The 24513-nt window shown below is 42.0% G+C and overlaps 1 protein-coding gene across 3 annotated transcripts in view; it reads right to left on the bottom strand.

Moving 5' to 3' along the window:
* Window positions 1-430: 430 nt before the first annotated feature.
* The window catches only part of LIMS1 (LIM zinc finger domain containing 1), a 36689-nt gene continuing 12606 nt past the window's right edge, over window positions 431-24513 (bottom strand). Inside the window, exons 1-10 of one of the 3 annotated variants that reach the window (XM_086610569.1) lie at window positions 21336-21517; window positions 18877-19036; window positions 12093-12159; window positions 9673-9793; window positions 8662-8811; window positions 7315-7465; window positions 6439-6531; window positions 4971-5019; window positions 2674-2749; window positions 431-1847 (exon numbers count right to left, since the gene is read on the bottom strand). In XM_086610569.1, the coding sequence (XP_086466695.1) occupies window positions 1733-1847; window positions 2674-2749; window positions 4971-5019; window positions 6439-6531; window positions 7315-7465; window positions 8662-8811; window positions 9673-9793; window positions 12093-12159; window positions 18877-19036; window positions 21336-21517 (1164 nt within the window). In that variant the 3' untranslated portion in view covers window positions 431-1732. Of the gene's footprint in view, window positions 1848-2289; window positions 2438-2673; window positions 2750-4970; window positions 5020-6438; window positions 6532-7314; window positions 7466-8661; window positions 8812-9672; window positions 9794-12092; window positions 12160-18876; window positions 19037-21335; window positions 21518-24513 lie in introns of those variants that run through there. The other 2 variants (XM_086610560.1, XM_086610578.1) reach the window with 2 other exon arrangements.

The following is a 24513-nucleotide window of genomic DNA, read 5'->3' as shown; positions in this document are numbered from 1 at the left end:
GGAATACCCATTTGCCAATTCAGGTGTAAGTCTCCCTGGCCGCGCTCCCCGCAGGTTCTTGGACGTCTGGGTCAGTAGCAAAAAACAAGCTGGAAAGTCCTTGAGCACTACAGATGCCTACATGAAGAATGCTGATCTTTATGAAACAAACTGAAGTTTCTTTCATGAACCTAAGAACTAACTACAGTGGGATATTCAAGAAAGGCATATGTCTCTTTTAAATGAGGATAATAAGGAAGCATTTACACACAGTCACAGGTAAAAGCATAGGGAACCAAGAGACGTTGTTGCTTTTCCACCCTTCTCAAATACTCATTTATAAGAGAGGTGATACAAGGTTTAATAACATAGCCTTTATTGATGACACTGGAAAGCAGATGTTTTAAAGAAAACTAATTTTTCATAAACAGGAAATAAAATTTTACTTCCTATGATGTAATTACACAAAATCTGTTTTAAGTCACTAATACAAAAAAAATACATATGTTTGCGTACTTCGTAATGTAGTACCATCAAGAAGTTCTAAGTAACTGTATTTTCTCTAAGAAAGGGAAAAATAAAACCGACTTGCACGGACAGAAGTCAATAGTATAAAACAATTAAATGTATGTCATAAGGAGTTCTGATTTGTGAGCTCATTTCTTGAGGATGGCTAAAGAAATAGATCCTAGCAGGATCAAACCTTGTACATTTACACTGACAGGTGTAAAAGTAGTATTGCCAGTTAATTGAAATAAGCATTTTCAGTATTGTTCTGAAAATTAATGAAGTCTAGAGGCTAAATTTTAAGATCAGGTGTTCACATTTGAAATAAAATACTTCTCGCATACTGCATAATTAAGGCAAAGTATGTTATCTTTTGAAAATACCTTGTATATAGTTTCTGCATAAAAATATGAAATAAAAAATAAAACTATATATATATTTAATGGAACACTGTTATGTATGGTCCAGCAGAATAAGGCACAAAAAGTAAATAGAATGCAAAAGCATATATAAAAGTTAATGTGTTATTTTGAGTGGAATATTGCAAAATTCAAGTAGTTCTGAGTATGCTCATTTCTTGCAATAGGAATATATATTTTATATAGATATTTCATGCTAAGCCTGATGTACAAAGATTCATCATGTAAGCATAATCTATCAGAAGTAGGTCATCTGTACAGTGACTGTATTTAGAAATCTGATACTTTCCAAGCCATCTGGAACAAGGCTCCTTTAATGAGACGACTTGGCCTGAAATCCAAGCGTGAATTTTTCCATGAGGCAAAGTATGTTGGTTTCTTGCCCAAGTCACTTGACTTGGGCAAGTTTTGTGTGCATGCTTAATTTGAAGGGTACTACTTTCACTAATATAAATGACAATACATACCCCTACAGCTGGACATGTCTGCACAGTTTGTTTTCGCAGGCACCGATGAGCAAATTTCGTCAGAGATTTTGTAAATTTCTGCAGAGATTACTGTGCAGAATGGGCCGCTTGCACCAGTTCAACTGCGTCACCAGGGTCAGAAACCTTTCAGGAGAGTTAGTATTTAATTTAGTTTAGAAGTGTGGTCTGTTTATCATCAAATAAGCACACATGTATAGAGAACAGAGAATGCTAAGGTATTTCGATCTGATAGAAGGCATACATCGTCGTTTGGTGTCTGACTGCAGCCTCAACGCAGCCCCCAGCCTCCAAGTATATATATAAAATTTTCACAAAGGAAGGGGAAAGCAGATGAAGTCTTTACTTCCTTCCCAAAGTTTCAGCTAGTTTCTTCAGTCGTTTCTTCAGCTCCAGAGGAAACTTCTCATAACACTTTTTGCAGACAGGCTTCATATCAAACTCAACAAATTTATTCCTAAAACAACAAAGCAAAAACCAGACAAAGTTTTAACAGCAGGGATGGTGAAAAAAAGATTTTTAAAAAGTATCCTGTTAAACGTGCACAGGTAAATTACAACTGCCATTTATACATATAAATATAAAGTTACTTTTACAAGCTTATATACTGAAGACAGTAATTACAGTACCCTGTTGAGCAAGCTATGCAGTTTTTACTAAAATGCCATGCTTATCAACTGTGTCGTTTAAAAAGCCTTTCAAACCTAACTGTAGAGCTAAACAGACTAAACATAAGATAACAGAATAACAAGTTAATATTTCAAGTTGTAGTTTGCAGTTGTGTGAAAAATATTTTGGTTTTGATTGCCATAAATTCATGCAAAAATTTAAAATAAAAGCACCCTTAGCACTGACCAAAGAAGAAAGGAGCAGAGGTGGTGGAGAGAAGGAAAAAAAGTTTACAAACAGATTGGCTTTTTCTTTTTCTGCTTCTCTTTATCCTTTGCTTCACGTTCCCGTTTGGCAAGCCGTCGCTTAAACTCATCTGGCATTTTCTCGTAACAGTGTTTGCAGACAGGTTTTAGATCAATTTCAACAAACTTATCCCTTTAGAGTTTAACACAGAAAAAACAGAGGACAGAAAAGGAGAAAAGTTAAGAAGACTAACTGAAGTAAGACCTGAATAGACAGCTGGAAGAGATGGCAAGGAAGAAAGATGCACATATTTTCTCAATGCTGTTTATATAGTTTTTCATACCATCACAGTCACACTATAGCAACATCTACACTTTGAAGATAACCACTGATGCTTCTGAAGGCATCACACTTGTCAATAAACTTACTTGAGTGTTAACTTAGTGTTGCAAGTTGAGCAAGCGAAACAGTTCACGCACCACGCCTTATTCAGAGCAGACACAACTAGGGTGATGGGAAAAAAAAGGAAACTATTAGCATTACAGGAAGAAAAAAAAAAGTATTACAAAAATTTTAAGCTCACACATTTGTGAGGCATGAACAGTCATTTGATTCTCGTATCAAGTGTTAAGGACTGTAACAATAACGTGGTAAGACTAGGAAGGCACAGGTGAGTGTAGTGTAGCAGGACTGTGAAGCCTTGATAAAGCTGTCTTTTGAGGGTACACACAACTCCGTGTTCACCAGCAAGACCAGTTTAACCTATTTCTGCCTCCTGTTACCTGCCTCCACCTCAGCTCATAGCATGCTGACCTCAGGCAGCTGTTTTATGAGGCTGTGCTTCCAACTTAATCAGGAGACTTTTTCAGCTGAAAAGCAATCCAGCAAGGAGGAGTTTATGTTTTCATTCCGTTTCATTTCTCAGCTCCTGTGCAGACTGCAGGGCCACCAACAGTAGCACCTGCCTGGCCAAAGAATATAACGTGAAGCCAGCAGTCAGGACACTGCTGGTAAACCAGAACTACTAAGGTGAAAAAATTTATGGACTTGTGGAATAACTTGCTTGATCAAGACAAACTTGGATATATTTTTACTCTTTGCTTTGGAGAGAAAGTAACTATTTTCTCTTTGTTCTGTATCTCAATCCGTTTTCTCTTCTTCCCTCTTTCAATCTACCTTTCCACTGTTCCCTGCCAAAATTTGCCTCTCTTCTTAATCTAAGTTAGAAGATGCAGGACAATGGTTTTCTCATAAAATACAGCATTTGGTCAACAACAAACAGAACCAGAACATTGTCGTGCAGAGCCTTTTTTCCTGCACTATGGGGCAAGCACATCCACAGAAGCATAGTTATTCCACTGCTTGCCAAAATACTACTAGTCAGATGAAAGTCTTCACTCCCAAGCAACCTCTGGAATATAGTCACAGACACTCTCCTGAAAAACTGCTACCACAGATGGTTGTTTCACCAGACAGAGGGAAACAATATTGGATACTCATAACTTGTGACAGCGGTATCAAATTTGTGAAAATGAAATGAAAGAAGAAATGTAACTGAAGATGTATCTTGAAAATAAAGAAATTACTGCATTACACTGTATTCTGTTCAGTTCAGAGACCAAAACATACACTATGGGTGTCAGATTCTATGGTGCAAGGTTAGAACATAGAGATGCAGTTATCAGACAAGGCTGAATTTATCATTCACCTCAAGTTCAAGTTCTGCTCATTCTAGGAGGGTTTTACTGAAGAGGAGGACACTCTTTTCTCCAAAGTGTTTTGGATTGTTGTTCTGCAGGTATAGTCCAGTCCAGAAAATGTGGGGAAAGCACATCTCTGGAATGTAGGTCTCACCCTATAGTTACATGACTATAAACTAGTTTATGTCTCTTTTTACACGCTAGAGGCTTCCTCCCACTTTGCTAATAGCTTTGGCTTAGGTGAGGCTAACACTGGTATTATAGTATTTACTTTGGGCAGGGGTAAACAGGTACATAATGTTGCACTGTTTCAGGTAGAATAATTTGCTTTCAGCATTTTATCATAGCTGGTTGTTCAAAAATCCCTCAACCACCCAACCTGCCCCCCCCCCCCCAAAAAAAAACACTCCAACAACCCAACAACAAAAAGCCAAACTTAAACAACTTCCTTCCAGTTCTGCCTTTAAAGGACACATCTTTCCAAGTATGATCTTTCGTATTTTTGTGACATTATCATCAGCCTAGATTTTCAAAAGACAGGTGCCTGCAATAGATAGGTATCTCTAGGAACCAAACTGACATAATGGGTTTTTTAAAAATCTCTTCGAGTGCCCACTCATGTCTTTCAATATCTAAATACTTTTTCAAATTCGGTTCATGATCTCTAAATTTGTTGAGGAGATGCCTGTGTGGTCATCCTCACCCTTGCCTGTGTTATTTTTTGAAGTCGGTGGGGCAGGAAGCCACCTCTGTGCATCTCCCAGCATCCCTGGCCTTTGCATGTTACTAAAGGGTTTCCAGTTGACCATGGTTCTCTTTGGTCACTGAGTGGTCTTCCACATCATCATGAAACACCAGTTTCTGCTGACTAACCAGCTCTAACCTGATTTCTGATAAAGAGAAGGGCTGGTTTTGTTTTAATGAGAACAATCAAGGATTCAACAGGGAGCTGCTTTCCTCTTCCACTTTTAAAGAGAACTCACATCAGAAAGGAACATTAAAGAAACAGTTAGAAATGTGCTTACCATCTCCTTCAATCACACGGTTGCAATGGAAACAAACATCACCGAATAGCTGAAGATGAAAAAGAAGTAAGGTATTTTTAAAGTAATGATTTTATCGAGGGTAACTTCTCAAACTAACAAAAATCAGTTTCAGCTGATGAGCACAATAGCTTTCCTATTTATTTCAGTAAAATAAAATGCTGGCAAGTCTGGTTTGGTTTTGAAGTACATTTTGCATCATGTCATCACAAAGTCTTTACAATATTAAAGATGAAAACGTTCGTTTACATCTGATCCTCTGTAAATACGATTTTATTTTGGTTTAACATTTCTCTAATCCTGAACATCTGAAATACAGCAGTCGGTGTCACATACACATCATTACTCATCAGCCAGTTTAACATTTGGACTTACATGCATGAGTAGAAAAATATATTGCTGTTTCTGGCAAAAACTGTAAGGAAATGTACTTTTATTTAAACAAAAAAAAAAGGACAATTTAGGCCAAAAATTATTCATTCTATTTCTAGGCTTAACATTTGTCTGCAAAGTAACAATTAAGAAGTTCCCGAAACTTTATGTATTTTTTCTGACTGTAGTAGTTAACCTAGTAAAAGACATCCACCCTACACACAGCTTTTGTCTGGTATACGTACTTGCCCCATCGTGGCTGCAACACTGTTACTACTAATGTCATGGCATTTATTTTCCACAAGTATGCCAGCAACATTTCAATCATCTGCCCTTCATCACTGACAAATTAAGAATCCATCTGTAATTAGCAGATGCCTTACAACTCCCAACTGTAACCCCTAGTCTTGTATTTATACAAGCGAAGAGGTGGACGTGACACAACGCAGATGGCTTCCAAACAAAAAAGGTCTACACATCGTGGTGCTGGACTACACGATCAAGGGAGTCCGGAGAGAGGTGACAGCACGGTATATAACTCCTATACGGGTGCAAGTGGTCACTAGGTGGTGTTCTCTGACAAATTTAGTCCTCACAGCCTTCAGCAACCTAATGAATGAGCTGGGTGATGCAGCATACGCTAACACACAGTCATCTTAGAGTAGCAGCTGTAGGGAAAACCACGCTACTCAGCAGGGCCTCGTCTTAAACCGCAGCTACCGAGTGGCAAATCTTCTTTAGCTTCTTGGGAAAGATGGGGTGTCACTAACTGCTCTGATCTCACAGACGTGTAAAAAGCTCCTAACAGCTCTACTTAAGTACCACGAAGCTTGAAGAACACCTCGATACTGATCGTCCTGGCTAGCCTTTGTGAAATACCTGCAGTTTTCTTTCTCAACACCAGACCGATGTATAGAGAAAATCGTATAAATTAACTGCAACGGAACATCTGCTAATTGGCATTACACCCACATGTGCCTATAAGAAAACAGAAGAATGTCCATGGGTTCCCATCTCTATCTAATAAAACCAATCCATCAGTTTACCAATTAATGCCACTAAAAATATGCAACCTTACCTGATTGTAGTGGGTTTCACAATACGCCAAGCCTTTTCTCTCATAATGACGATGACCCAGGAATGGTTTTTCACATTTTGCACAAACAAAATGCTACAAAGAAAATTACATACATTTTTTGGATTACTTGGATGTAACGGTATTTTTTTTGGAAAGCATACCAACTAAGCGCAGTACTGAACATGACTGAAGTGTACTGAGCTAGCTGTGCCATCTTGAAAAGGAAAGTTAAAACTTTTTTGCTTCTACATTTAGACAATTAAAATAATGCTCCTTTTAATGTCTTCAACATTTCAATCCACAAGTTATCAAAAAAAAAATCAAGCGAAGGGGTGTTGATATGTTATCAGTGAACAGAATGAAGAAATTTTAAATAATTTACACCAACATCACGTGCTTATGAAGAAAGCATTTGCTGCAGATTTTCAAAACAACAAAAGGAATAGACTGTTTATCTTCCTAAATCTTGTATATGGCCCTGAAATACAAACCCTCACATAAAGTGCTTTAGAGATGTTTACATGGCAGGTGACTATGGAAGACATAAGGGTATTATGATGCTTAGTAATATTATGGCTGCTACAGAATTTTACTACTTTTCCACATGTACTGTTTGCACACTGAAAGTTCCTTCTATAAGGACCTCACAGAGCTTCCTTTGATTACTGATTTTAGCTTCATAGTCAAAGCTCTGTTTCAGGTAGGAGATAACTCCTATTTCACAGCGGAATACCAGCCACAGGAAGGGATTAGGAGAAGGCACTTACTAATCATTGCTGCATATGCTAATCTTTTCATTGAAATTGATCAGCAAAGTCTCAGGTAAGTATGTTAATGTTGACGTGTGGAAAAGACAAGGTATCATCTGATGTTTACCTCCACATGCCACTGTTTGCCCATAGCATTCACCACACGGCCTTCAATTGGTCTTCTACATGCCCCACAGATGGGGACACCCATTTTGTCATGGCAGGGTAGGCAGTATAATTCTCCCTTCAACTCACGAGCATCAGCAGTAAGTTCCTTTCTGTTCAAAAGTTAATGAATCGAGAACATGAATAAAGGCACTGAACAATGTCAACTCTTGAGAGTTTGTGAAAAGAAAAAAAAACTTTTAGCATTAATTGTAGAAACTGTATTTGTACTACAGTAATGCAGCAGCATCAAATACGACATAGTTCAACATAGTTTGAGACCAACCAAGTCCACAGTAAACTGAGAACAAGCTGCTAAGCAAGATGCACTAAGCCTTTCTGAAAACAAGGGCTGAGCTATTGTCATTTTGCATTCTGGTTATGTAGCACAAATGCATGTGTGCAAGCTGTAGACATGTTTGTGTTACATTCTGGCACCCTTATCACCAGTTTATTTTACATTTGCGTAACTGTAACTGAAAGTACAATGTAGTCCTCTACATCTAGGTCCATTTTCCCCACTTGTTTCAAACTTCAGAGAAAGAAAACTACAGACCCACATGAGCTAGCTATGTTTATTCATTGCCAATTGCAGAATCTCATATACTCTACTTTTTAGTAATTTGCATGGTTAGAATACTAAGAACAGCTAAACTTTAAACATGACTGTACTCACTAATGCTCTCAACTGGTTGCCACTGACACAATACCACATTGTTATTCAAATCAGCCTTTGCAATGGCACTGAAATGATGGCTTCCTTTGCACCAGAAATAACAACTAATAATCCGTGCTGTAGCCTACAATGTCCTGTGATCTGTGCATCAGTGCAGAAATGTGCTGCTTCGTATTCTGCAGTTGCAGAAGCTGATAAAATGAGGCGGGAGAAAGCTCCTAAGATAGGCTTTAAAAGCAGAGAAAAAAGTTTGCATGCAACTCAACTAAAAAGAAATAACATAGGCAAGAGAATAATTCAAGCAGCCAAAAAAGATAACTTTTTTTTCCTTTTGTAGCAGAATAACAAGCTATTATATTGCAGCTACATAAATCATTATCTGTGTCCATATTTTAAGGTACCACCTTGTCCTGCAGAGTCCAACCTCTCATTACTCCCCAACAAGTCAGCTGCTGTTTGAACTAAAGGCCCAACTCCACCATCCCAAAGGGCAGCAACACACATCTGGCTGCAAGGCACCCAAACCCCACCCCTCTTGTCGGTTGTACAGGACAGGTTTTCACTTTAAAAGGAAACTCAATGAAGCAAATAAACCCAACATTTTCCTGTTTTCCTTTGCAGAACTCAAGTTACCCGCAGTTTGCACAGTTGAAATGATCAGGGTGATAAGGATCATTTTTGAATATGAGAGGCTGTTCGTCAATAATGGCATGACACTTCTGGCAAATGTACTTTCCCAGGCCTCTGGCTTTTTCCCTGTTATGGCAAGGACGGCAAAGATGTCTGCAAAAGCATAAAAAAGAAGGGTAAGTACTATACCAGGTACTACAGTGCAAAATATAAACCAAAAATCTTTTAGAACCTCATTTCAATCACCCCTTTTAGGAGGGAAAATAGTCTTTAAAACAATTTCCTTGCTAGGCAGACCAAGTTCAGAAGGAGCAGGGTGATCATTTTATTTGCTGTCACCACAGGAGTATTATTTCTTCAGCTCACTTGAATTTAAGCTGTGTTGAAACACAGAAAATAAAGTTCACTACACATTCTCATTGCCAAATGTTTTACTCTCAAAGTCTTAAAAATGTAGATTGGAAGCTGGATGAGCACACAGATCCTAATTCTGGAGATAACTCTGAATATCATATTATACATATGAAGCCAATGGCCATAGAATCCACTTGTTAAACATTCTTGTGATCACAGCTGGTAAAAATATCCTACGCTGTGAAGTGTCTCACTGAATTTAAAGCAATTATTAATAAATAAGGTGCTACACTAGACCAAAATTGGAAACCTAAGTTGGAAAAAGAAACTAAAAACTGGTATTAAAAATATAAAGACAATGCTTCTGTATCTGAATATCTTCTCTCTTTTTATGTATCATGATGGCTCCAAAATGTTACTAGGTAGAGAACATACTTGCTGAGAAATCTGGTGTTGAAGTAGGTAAACTGTTAATATTTTACATATATATTTTAAGATACCCATTCTTAGCTTTGTGATGCACTCTTAGACCTCTTCCCCACAAAAGACGCTTCAGTTGCTCCACCTCAGCTGGAATGCTTCAGAAACCAAAACCTCTCAGTCCTTCTTCTCAGTTCATTTTATTCATGATCAGTAACAGAAGGAAGGGTGAAGATCTACCTGCCAGCATTCTTGACAAATCCGACATCGGCCAATACTTGTTGGCAGATGTCACAGCAGAAGCACTCTGGATGCCAGCTATTGTTCATAGCTTTAATAACACGACCAATAATGAATTCACCTGTAAGAAACACAACATCAGGATGTAAAATACCATGCTAGACAAAGTTAAAATCAACCCACAACTGAATTGCTACAATGTCATCATCCTCTTCCTCCCCACTAAATCTGGTAGGATATATTGCTTTCAGTATCAGTTCTGGCTCTAAACACTGGAATTTGGGTTTGTTTGGTTTTTTTTGCTATGGGTCAGAAGAAACATCCTTGCTGATGGAGGACTTTCTGTTCTTTACATACAAGCTCTTCTACATGCACAATCCACCTTTTTCTGCAACCATCCTTTTTCAGTTCCTTCCCTGTTTTTACTTATCTGTTCTCAAGCCGTTAATATATGGAGTTCTTTATATAATACGGTTTTCTTGTGTCCTAATCACCTTTCTCCTTCTTTCCTTTTAGAAGACAACAATTTAACTTGTCGTGTACATAGTAGTGGTTTCTACTCGACTAGGACCAAGCCTTGAAGGGGCTCAATATTCAAAGCACAACAGGACTGAGCTTGAGTGGCTGTGGACCTCCTGCAAAAAAAACGCCACGGAGTCAAAACACAGGCACAGTGAAGCTGCAGAACAGTCAATCCCACACACACAACTTCTGACCTACCACCAGGAGTCCTGTCCTGCAAGGCATTCAAAAAAAGAGTGTAAGAACTACTGTTCTGCACGCATGGTGTCACTGCACTGTGCCAGCAGTGAAGCCATGTCCACCACACACGTGATGTAGTCATTCTCTATGTGGATGTTGTAGCCAACGTCCTTGAGCAGCACAGAGGCTCTGCCTAAAACGCACTGGGAGCTCAGCTTCCCACTGCCGTGGGAGGCTAAGTCCTGGCTCTGGAGAGTGTACCACTCAAACAGCTGCCAAAGGGGAGCAGCTGGACAGTAACAGACACAGACAATAACATCTAGTGTGCGACTGTGTGGCACTCCCATGAAGTCATAGCTTTTCAAGAACAAAACTCAGTAGACTCAAGAAATGTTGGGAATGCTCGAGGTCTCATCACTGACAACAGCCCCGTCGATTTTGGCCACGTTCACTAAATCCAAGCAGTGGCAAGGCCCAGATCCATGCAGGACCCCAATGGGGTTTTAAGAGAGCTGGTGCTATGAGCAGCCAGGGCAGGGGCAGTGGGAACTGGGGAGGAGAAATGCTGGAGACAGGCAGTGTAGCTCCTCCATGCTACCCCTGGCTGGGGCCAAAGCCACTTTCGGCTCCTAGGTGCCGAAGAGGAGAAAGCCCCTTTATCCAACTTGCTGGGGCAGTATGGGTGCTAACAGACACCAGCAGAAGTCAGCAGCGTGTGGATGATGCTGGTGCGCAGGATAAGCGGTGTGTTGCATCTCAAGGGGTTAGGTATGAGGTTTCACCCAATACCATTAGAGGCAAGGGTCAGGGAAACAGAAAAGGAGGCCCTGGCACAGAGGAGCAGGAAGGGGAGGAAGGAAGTGGGTTGTGGAGTGACCGGAGGAGCACAAGGAGCCCTCACATGTGGGAAGTGACCAGCTGGTGGAAGGGACAAAGTGACAAGACTTCCTGGTTTGTCATAGAAATTGCCACTGACTCCTTTCTTCCTCTTCCCCTGCTTGTTCACATCTGCAGCTTTATTAGATTCAAAGGTCCCTAACATCTGCTTCCCTCCCCCTTGGTGATCAAGCCCTCCCTCTGCACAATGGAAAGGCCTCACTGGGATAAATGAAAGCCGTAGCTCCTTGCCAAGGTGCCACAGAAACAAGAGCTTCCAGATCAGTTTAAGCAAGAGTCAAGTAATGACTTCCCAGTTCTGATCGAGCACGATGTGTCACACACAGGGGGTAAAAAACTTGCAGCGCGGCAGACACGCAATCATTTACATCAACAGTAGCAAACAAAACACAGCCCTCAGCATTATGTCGGGTTGACATCAGACGTTGAAGCCTTAAAGGTATTTGTTTCAAAAATATGAAAGGGGATCAGCTGGCCCATCAATTCATTATAACATTAGATGATAAAAACTGTCCCCAGTTCTGTGGAGTAGGACAGCACAAGTAGTTTACAATAGGCAAAGAGATGACAAAGACTCGTTGCAGGGTTTCACCTGCATGAGCACATGCGTGTAGATGTAGATAGCCAGGAGTCATCAATGGTCTGTTCATTGGATCACTGGATCAGCAGCTAAACTACTCAAATAACGCAAACTTTTCGTTCAGATGCTCAGCCACACAGGGCCACCTCCCAGAGAAGATACACAAGGGTTGCACATCTTCCCCCAGTGACGTTGCTATTTGTGATCAGCGTGAAGTATTTAACCTCGATGTAAAACTTACCACATTGATGGCAGCAAGGGGCAAAAAGCATTTGAAAATCATGTTCGCAGTACTTTCTCCCTTCAAACTGCAAATGGAAAAAAATCTCAGCATTAGAGGGGTGAGGAGCATGCCCTTAACATAAATGCTGTAACATACCAGTTTGTTTCCAGATGCAATTGGATGGTAAAATATAAGGGGCTGCACAAAAAAAGACCATGTGCTAGGCATTAAGTTTGCCCACCTTAATTCAGCTACTAGTTAGCATGTAGTGCTGATTGCACACCCTTCCTCTAGTACAGCTGAGAGTGTAAGACATTTTCCATCACCCATTTACATCACAAGAGACGTCTGAATTTTGACAGACTGCAGAAAGTTTGGTGCAACCAAATGAATTCTGGGCAGGAAATTAGCTAACGAAAACCTTTCCTGGAGGGAAGCATTTTCCCTGAACCCGTTTGATCTCTTCTCTACTCTACACTTCCTGCAAGAATGACCCAGGATAACAGAGGAAGTGAGTACAAGGGAGGAAGGGACACAAATCTTTGCAATTTATGGAGCAGTACAGCCAAAACATAAAGGGAGATACAGGCTTTTCCTTCTTGGTTCTTATTTCATAGAAACATAGAATCATTTAGGTTGAAAAGGACCCTTAAGATCACCGCGTCCAAATTTTAAAGGAACAAAGTTCACGATGTCAACCAGATGAAATAGGGAACCAATCTTAAGGGATTTGGATTTGGATCTGAATTTTCTCACAGCTTAGAGAAGTTCAGCTGCAGTTCAAGATCATATAGAAAAAAAACATATGGGGAAAAAAAAAAGGTTGACAGCACTACATTAGCAACTTAGAGAATATGTAAAAACATGTAGGCAAGTATGTCCTAAAATGAGGGGGAATGTTTAGATACCTTCAGGCACATCATTACTAGATATACATGCCAACTAGCATGTCAAAACCAGACAGACAATATTAGGTATGCTATGAAATATTTGGATTTGAATGTCTAAGTTTAAAACACTGGAAAAAGGGCGATAGGAGACCCCATTCCTTTATTTTTGCTGGGTCTAATGCAAAACAAAGCCAACAGCAAAAAATAACTACCCACAAATTACGGTTTGGTGCACAGACAGAAAATACAGCAATGTGCTTCAAGATTACCTGTTTTATACTATGAAATCACAGGGATTAAATACAATATAAGTATAGTAACTACTTGTGCAATACACAGAGCCACTGGCAGGATGGCAATCTAATGAAATGTTCTCAAAGTCACTGCATACTTGAGATCAGAAACTTTATTCCTGTGCCCAACATGAATTGCACCTAGTAGGAATAAAGACGCGTGCTCAATGCAGACTCCTTCAGAAGTCTCTGCTAGCAATTTATCAAGTGTTTTTCCAGTGTAATATTCTAAAACAGATTACTTGAATTGGAGCTTTTTTGAAAAAAAAAACAAACAAACAATTGAGAGACAAAGGGCTACTGCTTTCTCAAAGAGTAACAGAAATTATTGATTCATTGTGAATTGTGCCTGCTTCATGCTGGATAAAATCCTTTTTAAACTGAAAAAAATCTGAAAGGTTCCTGTTTTGTGTAAACAGGTGGTCCAATGGGAGATGCTTAGGTTTGCTTGGATTTCAGAGCCACCACGTGTTGATCTGGGCAGACCAAGCAGGTTTTCTTCCCCTCTGGTTTGCGTCAGGCAGGTTGGTTACCATTCAGTCTTGTTTATCTTTTCAACCTTCTCGCCCGTTTGTGCTGCCTTTCGTGGTTAACCCAGCAGTTCATCCGTCAGCGAAAGCCTTGAGCTTCTATAACAGCTCCACAGCACATATTTTAAAAGCAAGGTCATTTGACTCCTGTATGCTGGACGTCCATGAGTTAAATGGCTCTGCATAGAACATTTCACTGTGACATAACCTCCAGCTGATCTCCACATTTTTAGCTAACTTAGTGGAAATACATGCACAAAAACTAAGTCTTTAAAGATCCTTTCTTTAAGGTAGTTTCTGGTGAAGTCTGTTTTAAGAAAACGCTCAAGGTGCCACTGGAATAGAAAAAACTCTTGACAAGCACATTCCAGCTGCACCTTCCTTTAATCTTCCGTAGGTTAGAAAAACCCCAAAACTGAAAGGAACTCTCTCTCATTTAGGACAAAAGTCATATGCCATTCCATTTTAATTTTTATTATTATTATAACAATAATAATAACAATACTACTACTAATAATAACGATACAGATTCCTCAGTTACAGCTCTTGTGAGTACTCTATAAGGACTTTGCTGTATTTCTTCTACTGTGGGATGCACCTCTCCAAGCTCTTCCATCTCCCCCACCTCAGCACAGCGTACAGCAGGTTGGGCTTCTGAAAGCACCCAGCAAGAGGCTCTTAACAAGCAGCTGGACCAAGGGTAGGACTCATCTCTCCTAACCTCTGCTGTCTGAAGGTGAGGTGCTCACACTTCCCAGTGGGAGAGGGGGGCAACCTCTAGGAGGGAGGAGCCATTCTTGGACCCAAGATTAACGTGGGTTGGAGGAAATGCTCGCTGACTGATTACAGTGGGGCCAACCTGTCCCTCTGGGCTCGCTGCCACCAAAGCTCTCCATTTAAGCCAGCTATTCTGCTACTATCAGTACAGGACTGAGTGCTCCTACCTGTTGAAAGACTCTACCACAGCAGCTCTAGGGAACACACAGCTTCCAGGCAGCAGAGTACGAGTGGACCAGAATTGCTACTATTTCATGTCTGACAGCCAAGCATGGTGAGTTCAGAAATTCTGCTGACATATGCTTGTGCTTATTTCTTTTTAGGTTAAGTGCATAAGAAAAAATCAAAAAGACGTGGAAAAGCTTAGATAAAATACCCTGGAAGCCCTTGTCTTCCCAGAATTACTTCTTTTTAGACCTCATCCCTAGTGCTACACTGTCCAACCTCCCAGCTGTGGAAGGGCACTGCTCTTCCACATGGCTCTTCCAATGGCTCAGCACTGATGCCCAAGCTCAATGAGCTGTGCTGATCAAGGTCCCTGCAGGCAGCCCAGAGACATGTCCCACAGTGCAAGAGACCTGCATCAGCATTTCTTCCCACACAGAAAAATCAGTTTAGCCCCCCCACCCCATGGAGCAGAGCATGAAAGCTTATCACAGCAGTGTTTGACAGCAAATGTGATAAGCAGCTTAATGACTAACTGGGGGAACTCCGCAAGGCTTCCAATAGGTAGGGGAAGAATGATTGACTTCCCCATTGCTAAGAGCTGGAAATCATTTCCAAGAAACACTGGCTTAGCTAAACCAGGCACAGAATAAACACAAACTCATGCAGGGTGACCTCCAACGCCTGTGTTTACCTACAGGCAACATGCTCAGAAAAACATTTACCTGGCCACACCTCCAAACACATCCATCTTCTCAAGGAGCACATGAAGCCAGTCAGAGGAAGCTATCCTTTCTGCCTGTCTTCTCCAGTCACTTTTTGTTGACAGTGACAGAGATCATCTCAAGTCCTCAGAGCACTGTCAGCCATCTGCTGAGCATTGGCCAACTCTACCTGCTTAGGGCTGTCCCTCCCTCTCTCCCAAACGCTGTCACCCAGTTCATTCCCATCTCTTGGGCAGAAGTGGAAGAAGAGGAAGCTGTGCTCCTTTCTCCCTGAGCAGCACCACCAGAAAATATGTTGGGGTTTCCACTGCAATCATCTCACTCTGCACCTTTTCAGTGCTAAGTGAAAGCCATTCTGGCAGTGTGCATGGACACCCTAAAGGGTGCAGAGACAGAGGAGAACGCCCTGCCGTAGATTTCCTGGCTAAAACAGCCCAAAAGGCACAAGGGTTGGGACAGCACGGATGTCCACTGACCTCTTCACTCTCTAGAAGATGCCCAGGACAGGCCAGTATAGAGGAAGGCTGGGTAAGATTTATGAGACATCACCTGAAAGCTGTCAGAAGGCTTAAACAGACCAAAAAATATCTCTCTTCAGTGCCAGCAGATAGACTTGTTGGTGCAGAGAGAAACTCTAAGATCTCATGGTGGACGCTAGAAAGGCTAGAGGCAGAAGGGTGACGTGAATTTCAAGCCACACACAAGTCTTTACGTATTCATTTAATCCTCACCACAATTATTTTACCTCTGTAATAGCTGTGGCAAAAAGTGTCCATTCTTAACTGAAACTTTTCACTTTCTATTTAACATTTCTTAAGAACAAAGCCTCTACCCAGCCTGAAAAAAACCCTAGCAACATTAACTAAAGCATGTTTAGTACACAAGGCTATTTTCATTCCCAGGCCAATCTGTCGACACTCACTTCTGTCTTACTGTCTTTAGCAGGGAGCATCACTTTGCGGTAAGAGAGTGCTCAGAGACCAGTACAAATATAAATGTTAACAAGGTAGCAGCAGAAAACAAAATGCCGGCATCCAATATATCTAAACACCACCACGGTACTTGCCCCTGCCAAGGACATTCAGATATGGCCATCGTGAGCAACAGAGACGTTGTAATATTCCTGGATTAGGTGCAAACGTAAGACTTTCTTTCCACTGCGGTCCTCCTCCACCCTCCAAGACATACAAGCTGCCCGGAGCAGGATTTCTCAAACTTTTATCTCAAACAAAGCACCATTCAACTTTCTGAAAGAGGTCCCTGGATTGTCCCACTGTTTTTTGAGTCAGAAAAAGGATGAATAAAGTACTCATTATGTAGAGAAAATATATTTTATTGGTTTAAGACAATTTTATTAGCACAGTTACATATATTTTAGTTTTAAAACATTTGTATTACTTGATGCTTGCCTCGGGTCTTAACACATCAGGACTCCTTAACATGCCTGCAAGCAGGCAGCAGCTCGGTATTATATTAATAATTGTAATGTAATCTGTTAGTATCTAGGGGGTGTTTTTTTTGTTGTTTTTTTTTTTAACTGCTACTGCCTTGCAGCTCACCTTTCGATCTCTTATGGAACACTAGTGGCTCATTTACCACAATTTGTGCAATGCTATCCCTACAGCACTGAAAAGTCTTTTGAGCCTCAAACAAGGTGGGAGAAAGCAAACCCCAGAAATCCCATTTGCCAGTCTCTTCTCTAATCCACACTCCTCCCTCAGCCTCTCCTCATCAACATAGTTCCGTAAAATTAGAAGTACTACTGTGGAAGATGTACTGTTGTGTTGTACTCTTGCCACAAGGATGGCACACTGCATGTGAGACTACAGCATTGTGCTTTTAACACGCTGCTTACCTTCCTTTTCAGATCACAGTGTGACATAAATCCTGTAATTGCTACTGTAAATTGGGCTACAAGCTACTTGAGTGGGATCTTATCTCTCAGAGAGTAATTCCCTGTCTTACATCATCTACCCTTCCTTCTATCAATCACTTCACATTTTATGAGCTAGTCTAAACCTTTCACTAAAGCTACTTTGTACTTGAGATTGTTGAGCCACATCCTGAATCCCCACGATAGGGGAAGGCAGAAGAAAACGACACCAATATCAAACCAGCCATCTGAGCTGAGGGCAATCTACCTGGGGCTGAGTGATATGAGTGGGAGTGGATCTTAACCCTTCAAAGCCTGTAAGGACTGTCAATTTTGAATGCTCCAGTTTGTTAAACTTAGAGTTGACCCTACTTAAGCCCTGTCTGGCTTGGGCTGTCAGCACATCTTGATCTCAGAATGCTGACTTACAGGTCATCTCTATGGGCAACTTATCACATGCCAATGGGATACCGGCGTGTATCAAGAACAGTGTAACCAGCAGGAATAGGGAAGTGATTCTGCCCCCGTACTCGGCACTAGTGAGGCTGCACCTGGAATATTGTGTTCAGTTTTGAGCCCCTCACTTTAAGAGAGATATTGAGCTCCTGGAGCGGGTCCAGAGAAGGGCGACTAAACTGGTCAAGGGGCTGGAAAATAAAACTTATGGGGAGCGGCTGAGGGAGTTGGGGCTGTTTAACCTGGAGAAGAGGAGGCTGAGGGGAGACCTGATTACAGCCTACAAATACTTGAGAAGGGATGGTGGGGAGGTGGGGGAAGGGCTCTTTACATTAGTGATGGGCGATAGAACAAGAGGAGATGGGTATAAGCTTAGTCAGGGGAGGTACAGGTTGGATGTTAGAAAGAATTTCTTCTCTGAAAGGGTTGTCAGCCACTGGAATAGGCTGCCCAGGGAGGTGGTTGAGTCCCCATCCCTGAATGTGTTTAAGAAAAGGGTGGATGAACTACTGAGGGATATGGTTTAATGGGGGATTAGGGACGGTTGGACTGGATGATCTTTAATGTCTTTTCCAACCTAGAAATCTATGAAATCTATGCCATGCTGGGCTCACTCAACTCAGCAATAAACCTCCTATGGACCGCAGGATGCTGGCATTTCTCTCTGTTGGACAATTCTCTAAGAAGTATGCTTTCTCTTTAGTTCTGGTATGATACATCAAATTCACAGATTTCAGGGAAAAAAATCTGCACTGCAAAATAAATCTCCAGCAGTTTTTTTCTCAGCTCTGGTAGCATTAGGTTACACATTTAAATAAGGTTATATACACCGATGTGCTCCAAATTAGAGAAGTTTTGGATGTCCCGTCCCTGGAAGTATGAAAGGCCAAAGGCTGGATGAGGCTTTGAGCAACCTGGTCTAGTGAAAGGTGTCCCTGCCCATGGCAGGGGGGTTGGAACTAGATGTTCTTTAAGGTCTCTTCCAACCCAAACCATTCTGTGAATCTGTGAAATTAGCACAGAAATGCTTCTGCTTTTTTCTCCCTCCACTAGGCATAGGCTGGGGGAAAGGGGGGCACTCTGCCCTGCTTACCTCGTAGAAGAGCCCTTCGGGGAACTGCTGAAAGCACTGGGCGCAGACGAAGCACTGCTCGTGGTACAGCTCACCGTTGCTGTTGACGATCTTCTCGGCAGGGGCAAAGCCACCTCTGCAGCGCTCGCAGATGGCGTTTGCGAGCGCGTTCGCCATGTTGCTGTCATAAAAAAAAAAAAGAAAAGAAAATTAGCCCAAATAGGCAACACTACTGGTTGTGGGTCTCTTCTTTTCTCCCCAAAGCCAACGGCATCAGCCTAACACTAGGCTGCTCAATGAATGTTTTACAGGGACTTACTGACTCAGAAATAAAACTGCCATTTCCCCTGCTCCCATTTCCCCTGCTCCCAAACTCTTTAGAAACAAAACCTCCACAACGCACTCGAATAACTATTAATTCAAAAAACTAAACAGAAACATCATTACTACAGATACATTGACAGGCTTTTTATGATGAGAAAAGGCAAGCAATTCAAAGATGACAAAATACATTAGAATTACAGAAAACATGGGCAAATATTAACAATAATTGAAGACTAGTATCACATACAAAAACATAAACGATAACTCCAAAATAATTCCTAATTCTAAAAATACATAATAACAGCATTAGTTAAAAAGCTCTGAATAAGCAATGTCAAAGAGTTTACGCTATCTAGTCTGGCAGATATTACTGAAAACCAGAGCAGGTAAACAATTATTCCTTATATAAGCTTCACATAGCTTGAAGTCATTTTACAAATTTAGTTTATAGTCATGGGATTTTCGGTTGGTTTGTTAGGGTTCGTCTCAGAGAGGTCAGCTCCCAGGGTGCTGTTGTTGGTCCAGGACCAAGGGGGAGGGTGGGAATGCTCTGGCTGCCCCATTGCGACCCATGCACAGGCCAACACAAGGTGGTGACCCCATGCCAGGAATGCAAAAATTACTCAAATTGCAACCTTGGCTGCTTCTCAAAGGCAAATGACCATAAAATGACAGTGCAGTAGCTGCAAAATATCGAAGAATTAGTTACTTCACCAGGATTGTGTCCACATCTGCAGAAGACAGTACAGCTGTGTTTCAGTTAATTAAAACTCTGGTGCCAGAAAAAGGCTCACTTGATTTTTCCTTCACAAACATTTTCTCACTCATATCTAGACTCTCAAAGCTACGCCTTTCAGGATCACCTCTCTGCCCTGATACTGTTTGATAGCAGAGAGCAAATACAGGGTAATGGTCTAGTTTCATCACAATCTGAACACAGTTGACAAAGTCACTGACTCAACCATCTATCTGGAAGTTTATTACACAAGTAACATTATTTTGAACACAGGTGCAAGCATGCACACATTCTGATACAAGTATCATGCTGCACCTGTAAGTGCGGAGCCTTTAGTCCTCTGCAAGACACCAACCCTTTCCCTCCAAAGGGACCAGACCTCTTGGCTCCCACCATGTTCAACAGAAACCCAATTCGTTCCTTGCACAGCATCTGAGGGAGCAAGCAAACACCTAGCACGTGGTTCAAAAAGGGCTTTATCTATTTCTTACACTGTCTCACAGAAGAGCCCCACGCAAGGTCACATCTGACCAGTTATTATTAGATGGCTTTTTTTTCCCCTCTCTCTAGAGATCTTTGCAGAAGAAAAAATCAGTAACTGCTATCCAAATATTCACCACCCTCTCAGTGAAACAACGAGTGGGCAAATTTCACAAGGAGATCAGATGGAGAATGGTCTATCGTGTATTATCGCATACGTAACAGACAAGCCTACAGACGAACTGCAGCGATTACACGTACAAACTGTGGTTAACTATAAAGCTCGCTCATGGTCTCCATGGATTGTGTAGGCTTTCTGTGGGGGAAAACCTCAGTCACTTCACCCATCCTCCTTATCAATCTAAATGAAGAATAATCACAACAGAAACCAGGATGTTCGTCACTACCTTAACAGTTCTCAAGCACTAAGAATGTTAAACTTAACTTAAAAAAAAAAAATTTAAGTGCTGTCAAACACAAAGTAAAATCCCAGCAAAAACATGAAACAAAGTTCAAAATTAAATGAAAGCATAGAGCTTTCCTCCTCAGTATGCAAAAGTACTTCTCTTTGATTTGAAACACATCATATATGTAAAACCAGACATGTACGTAATACGTCTGCATTAGTGAAGCAGTTTATTTGTCTGCCCAAAATAACAGGCAAATGACCTAGTGTCAGAGAGACTACTTGACAAATTCCAACCCCGTCTCAACTGCCGATAAAAATTTCTGACGCAATTAATGATGAAGTTTAAAGCAACAGCTCAAATTTTAGTTGACGATTACAACTGGCAACGTATCAAGCAGAACCGTGGCAAAGGTTGTATCAGAGAATGGCTTGCACAGCCTGCCCAGAGCTCAGATAATAAAATCCAAACATAAAACACGCCAATAACGTCAACGTAGTTACACCCCGAAGCCGAACACAGAACGAACTTACAATCTTGCATAAAAGTCACAAAACTCTTTGTAGAGTTTTACGTCACTGTGCCTGCGTTGCAATTTTGACACCGGTTTCTCGCCTTCGTTCCCTGCAGAGTTGTGAGCATCAGGAGCGACCTTGTGTACAATCTCTTCATCCTCCGGGATGGAGTAAGGGTGAGCCCTGCGCTGGAAGTCCATCTCTCCCTAATTGCTTTCCCGGGTGTATATATTCTACGCTTATACTGCAAAGAAGCTGTAGGCAAAGTCGGCAAAACAATATGCTGGACTTCCCCTCCTTCCCAGAGAAGTGATTTACTTTCACAGCTCCGTGTCATGTAGCCAGAGCTGCTCAGTGCCCCGCCAGAGCTTCAAGTTAAAAGTTCGGTGGCGGGGCGGTGAGCCCGTCACGCTGTGATTTACGGAGGCTGGCCGCGAGCAGAGGAGCGCATTCCCCTGCCAGGCCCTCGTGCAAACTCAGATGCTGGAAAGGGGCTTCGCTGCCAGCTGCCCACAGAAGCCGCCCCGGAGAGCTGTGTTCCGGGTAACCCATGTGAGCGAACGTGTTCACTGCCAAACATGTCCGCAGCCGCTTTCTGCTGAGGGGGGGGTAGGTGGATTCCAACAATATTTTATCGTGGGCAAACCAGCAGTGGAAAGCACCAAGAGAAGACTTCTGTCATTAGGTAAATATTGCTTTAATGCTACAGTATATTAATTGCATTTTAAAAATGGCCTTTGATGTTCCACTTGTGTCTTCTAAGTCATATGTGCTGAATTTATCTATAGGCATCGTTCTTCTTGTCAGCACTTCAGAGAAGGGGTAGGTATGGAAGGATAGTTTGGTTTCTGTGGTGCTTCACCAGCCATTAACCCAACTGTCAGGTATGCTCTAATGGGCAATATAAGAAGAAGGAAAAACTACACTTGATTTCCAGTGATGTGCTGCTTTTAGAACAATTATCTAACATAAGAACACTTCATAGGTTTGAAAGCTGAGGTAATTTACTGTGGATATTAGGGAACTGAGAGAGCAAGACCAGGAAGAAAGAATAAAAATTAATCATTCCTTCACCACAGAACGTCCTTCTAATGTTGCAATTATTTCATGGCTATATCCTATTTAAAATCCTGTTGTGCGATGCTTCCTAGGGAAGGGAGGGTTGATCAGCTGCAGATCTGCAGCTAGTAACTACATCCCTGCAAGCTCTCCCTGCAGTGCCTGCGGCAGGTGTGGGATACTCGCTTCTAGCAATTCCTAACTGCAGACAATGGAGGGTTTTGGGAAGCTGTCCTGTGTAACTATCATCATGCATTGAACTGACTCGATCTTGTTCACAGTCGATTGAACTGCAGAACTGCGTGGTGTACTTTGTGCTCATGGCACACGGCATCTTGGTACCCGAAGAACCTGCTAGTCTGTGAGGGGTACGAGAAAGCAGAGGACTGGAAGGAGATGAACAGAGGGAACAAATAGAGGAATTAAGACTAGAAAATGACAAAGGATATGATAGAAAGTTCAGTCAAGGCTACTACTTCTTAATATGCCTTCACCTTTCCTAGGATCTACTGCAGAGGGTCTGGTTTATGATGGTTCCGGGCCGTATGTCTCACAGCTAATCGGGATAGATAGCTCAGTGAGCGTACAACAGCCCACATGCCACTCTCCACGCAAGCCCAGGCTTGTCTTCCCACAGCCTGGCCAACATAGCACCACGTTTCTGCTGCTGCCAAGTTTGTGAGATGGGTTCAGTCAGGCATCTTTCCTTCAGCTCCCTTTGGCAGGAAGCAACCTCTGGGCAAGCTGTTCCCCTGTGCCACAAGACACCAGGGTAGGTGGGACCTAGGCAGCATGACCCTGCTTATTCACTTATCCGTAGGTGTGATGATCCATCTTGCAGAGATCCATCCCAGAGCTACTGGGAGTCACAAGCCATAACAGGCTAAGGAGGCTGCACCCTCACCACTTACATGGCTTGGCTGAAGCTCAAACCCTATTTTTGTCTGTCATGGAGCAAGCTCCAGATCAAGCAATGCTCAGGTTGGAGCCTTAGGCCACAATGAACTTGCCAGAGCACCGTTGCAGGAAACAGTGTTGGAAGTAAAGGTTTCTGCATCCGCTGGGGCGCTGGTGATGAAAGCGAGCACTGTTTATCCACGGAGATGCAGGTATAGTGATGCCGGCTCTTCTTCTCCATGCTGCTTCCCAACATTTCCTGCATAGATCAATGCTGAGCTTTTGTGGGTATGAAAAACTCCAGAGAGACTGACTGCAATGGACTAACCATGCTGATTCATTCAGGATTAGTGCAGGTGTACCAAGCCACTAAAATAAGAAACAGCAAGTTGGTCTGTCTCTTCCCCTTAACACTGACGGTCTCCTCAATTGTTTTCTCGTATTTTGGCCCAGATCACAGGCAATTCTCCCGGGAGGCTGCTCCTGAAGAGTTTCGTCTCCCAGTGGACTACTTCAGTCCTTGCAGTAACCTGAAATCTACAGGCTACCATGGTGGCTGGAAGCCACTGCTGCTGCCTTGTGTCTTCTGGGTTCAACGGGAAAGTATTTGCTTGTGTCTTTGGCTTGCTACTGCAGAGCCTTCTGCATGGCTGTAGCAAAGCAAGTAGTACTGCAAGCCAGGAAAATAAGATGTCCATCCAAAAAACTCATTTTAATCTTCCCAGCTTTTTTCAAGAAGCAGTCCTACAAGATAAGAGTTGCTCTGAGGCCCTGAGCAACCTGATCTAGTTGGAGATATCCCTGTTCCTTGCAGGGGGGTTGGACTAGATGACCTTTGAAGGTCCCTTCCAGCCCTAACGATTCTATGATTCTATGATTCTATAATAGGATTCCATAGGCGCAAAAAGTAGAAGCTGCCTGGTTCTCAAGGCCTATTGCCATTGCTGCTGGTGGAACTACTCCCAATTTGTTTATCATTAAGCAAGAAAGGAGCTTGCCAGGAATTTAAAAAGGGCTTTTCTGCTAACTGAAGCAAAACATAGTTTCTACTGTGAAGGTCTGGTAGTTCACAAATCCAGAGCAGCTGGCCATCTTTCTCTTTTCTGTCATTTTGCTGGAGGCATGCTGCCAAGATCTGAAATGCGCTGTTAAAAATACATGGCATTTTCATTAGGGAATTCTAGGTTACTCTGAGGTGAAGCTGTCCATGGGGAGTGAGAAGCATGTAGGGGGTTGTCGA

The sequence above is a fragment of the Tauraco erythrolophus genome, chromosome 1, assembly GCF_009769465.1.
Source record: "Tauraco erythrolophus isolate bTauEry1 chromosome 1, bTauEry1.pri, whole genome shotgun sequence".
Classification (NCBI taxonomy): domain Eukaryota; kingdom Metazoa; phylum Chordata; class Aves; order Musophagiformes; family Musophagidae; genus Tauraco; species Tauraco erythrolophus.
The sequence above is the reverse complement of the archived record's forward strand: the minus strand, read 5'-3'. Positions and strand labels throughout refer to the sequence as shown.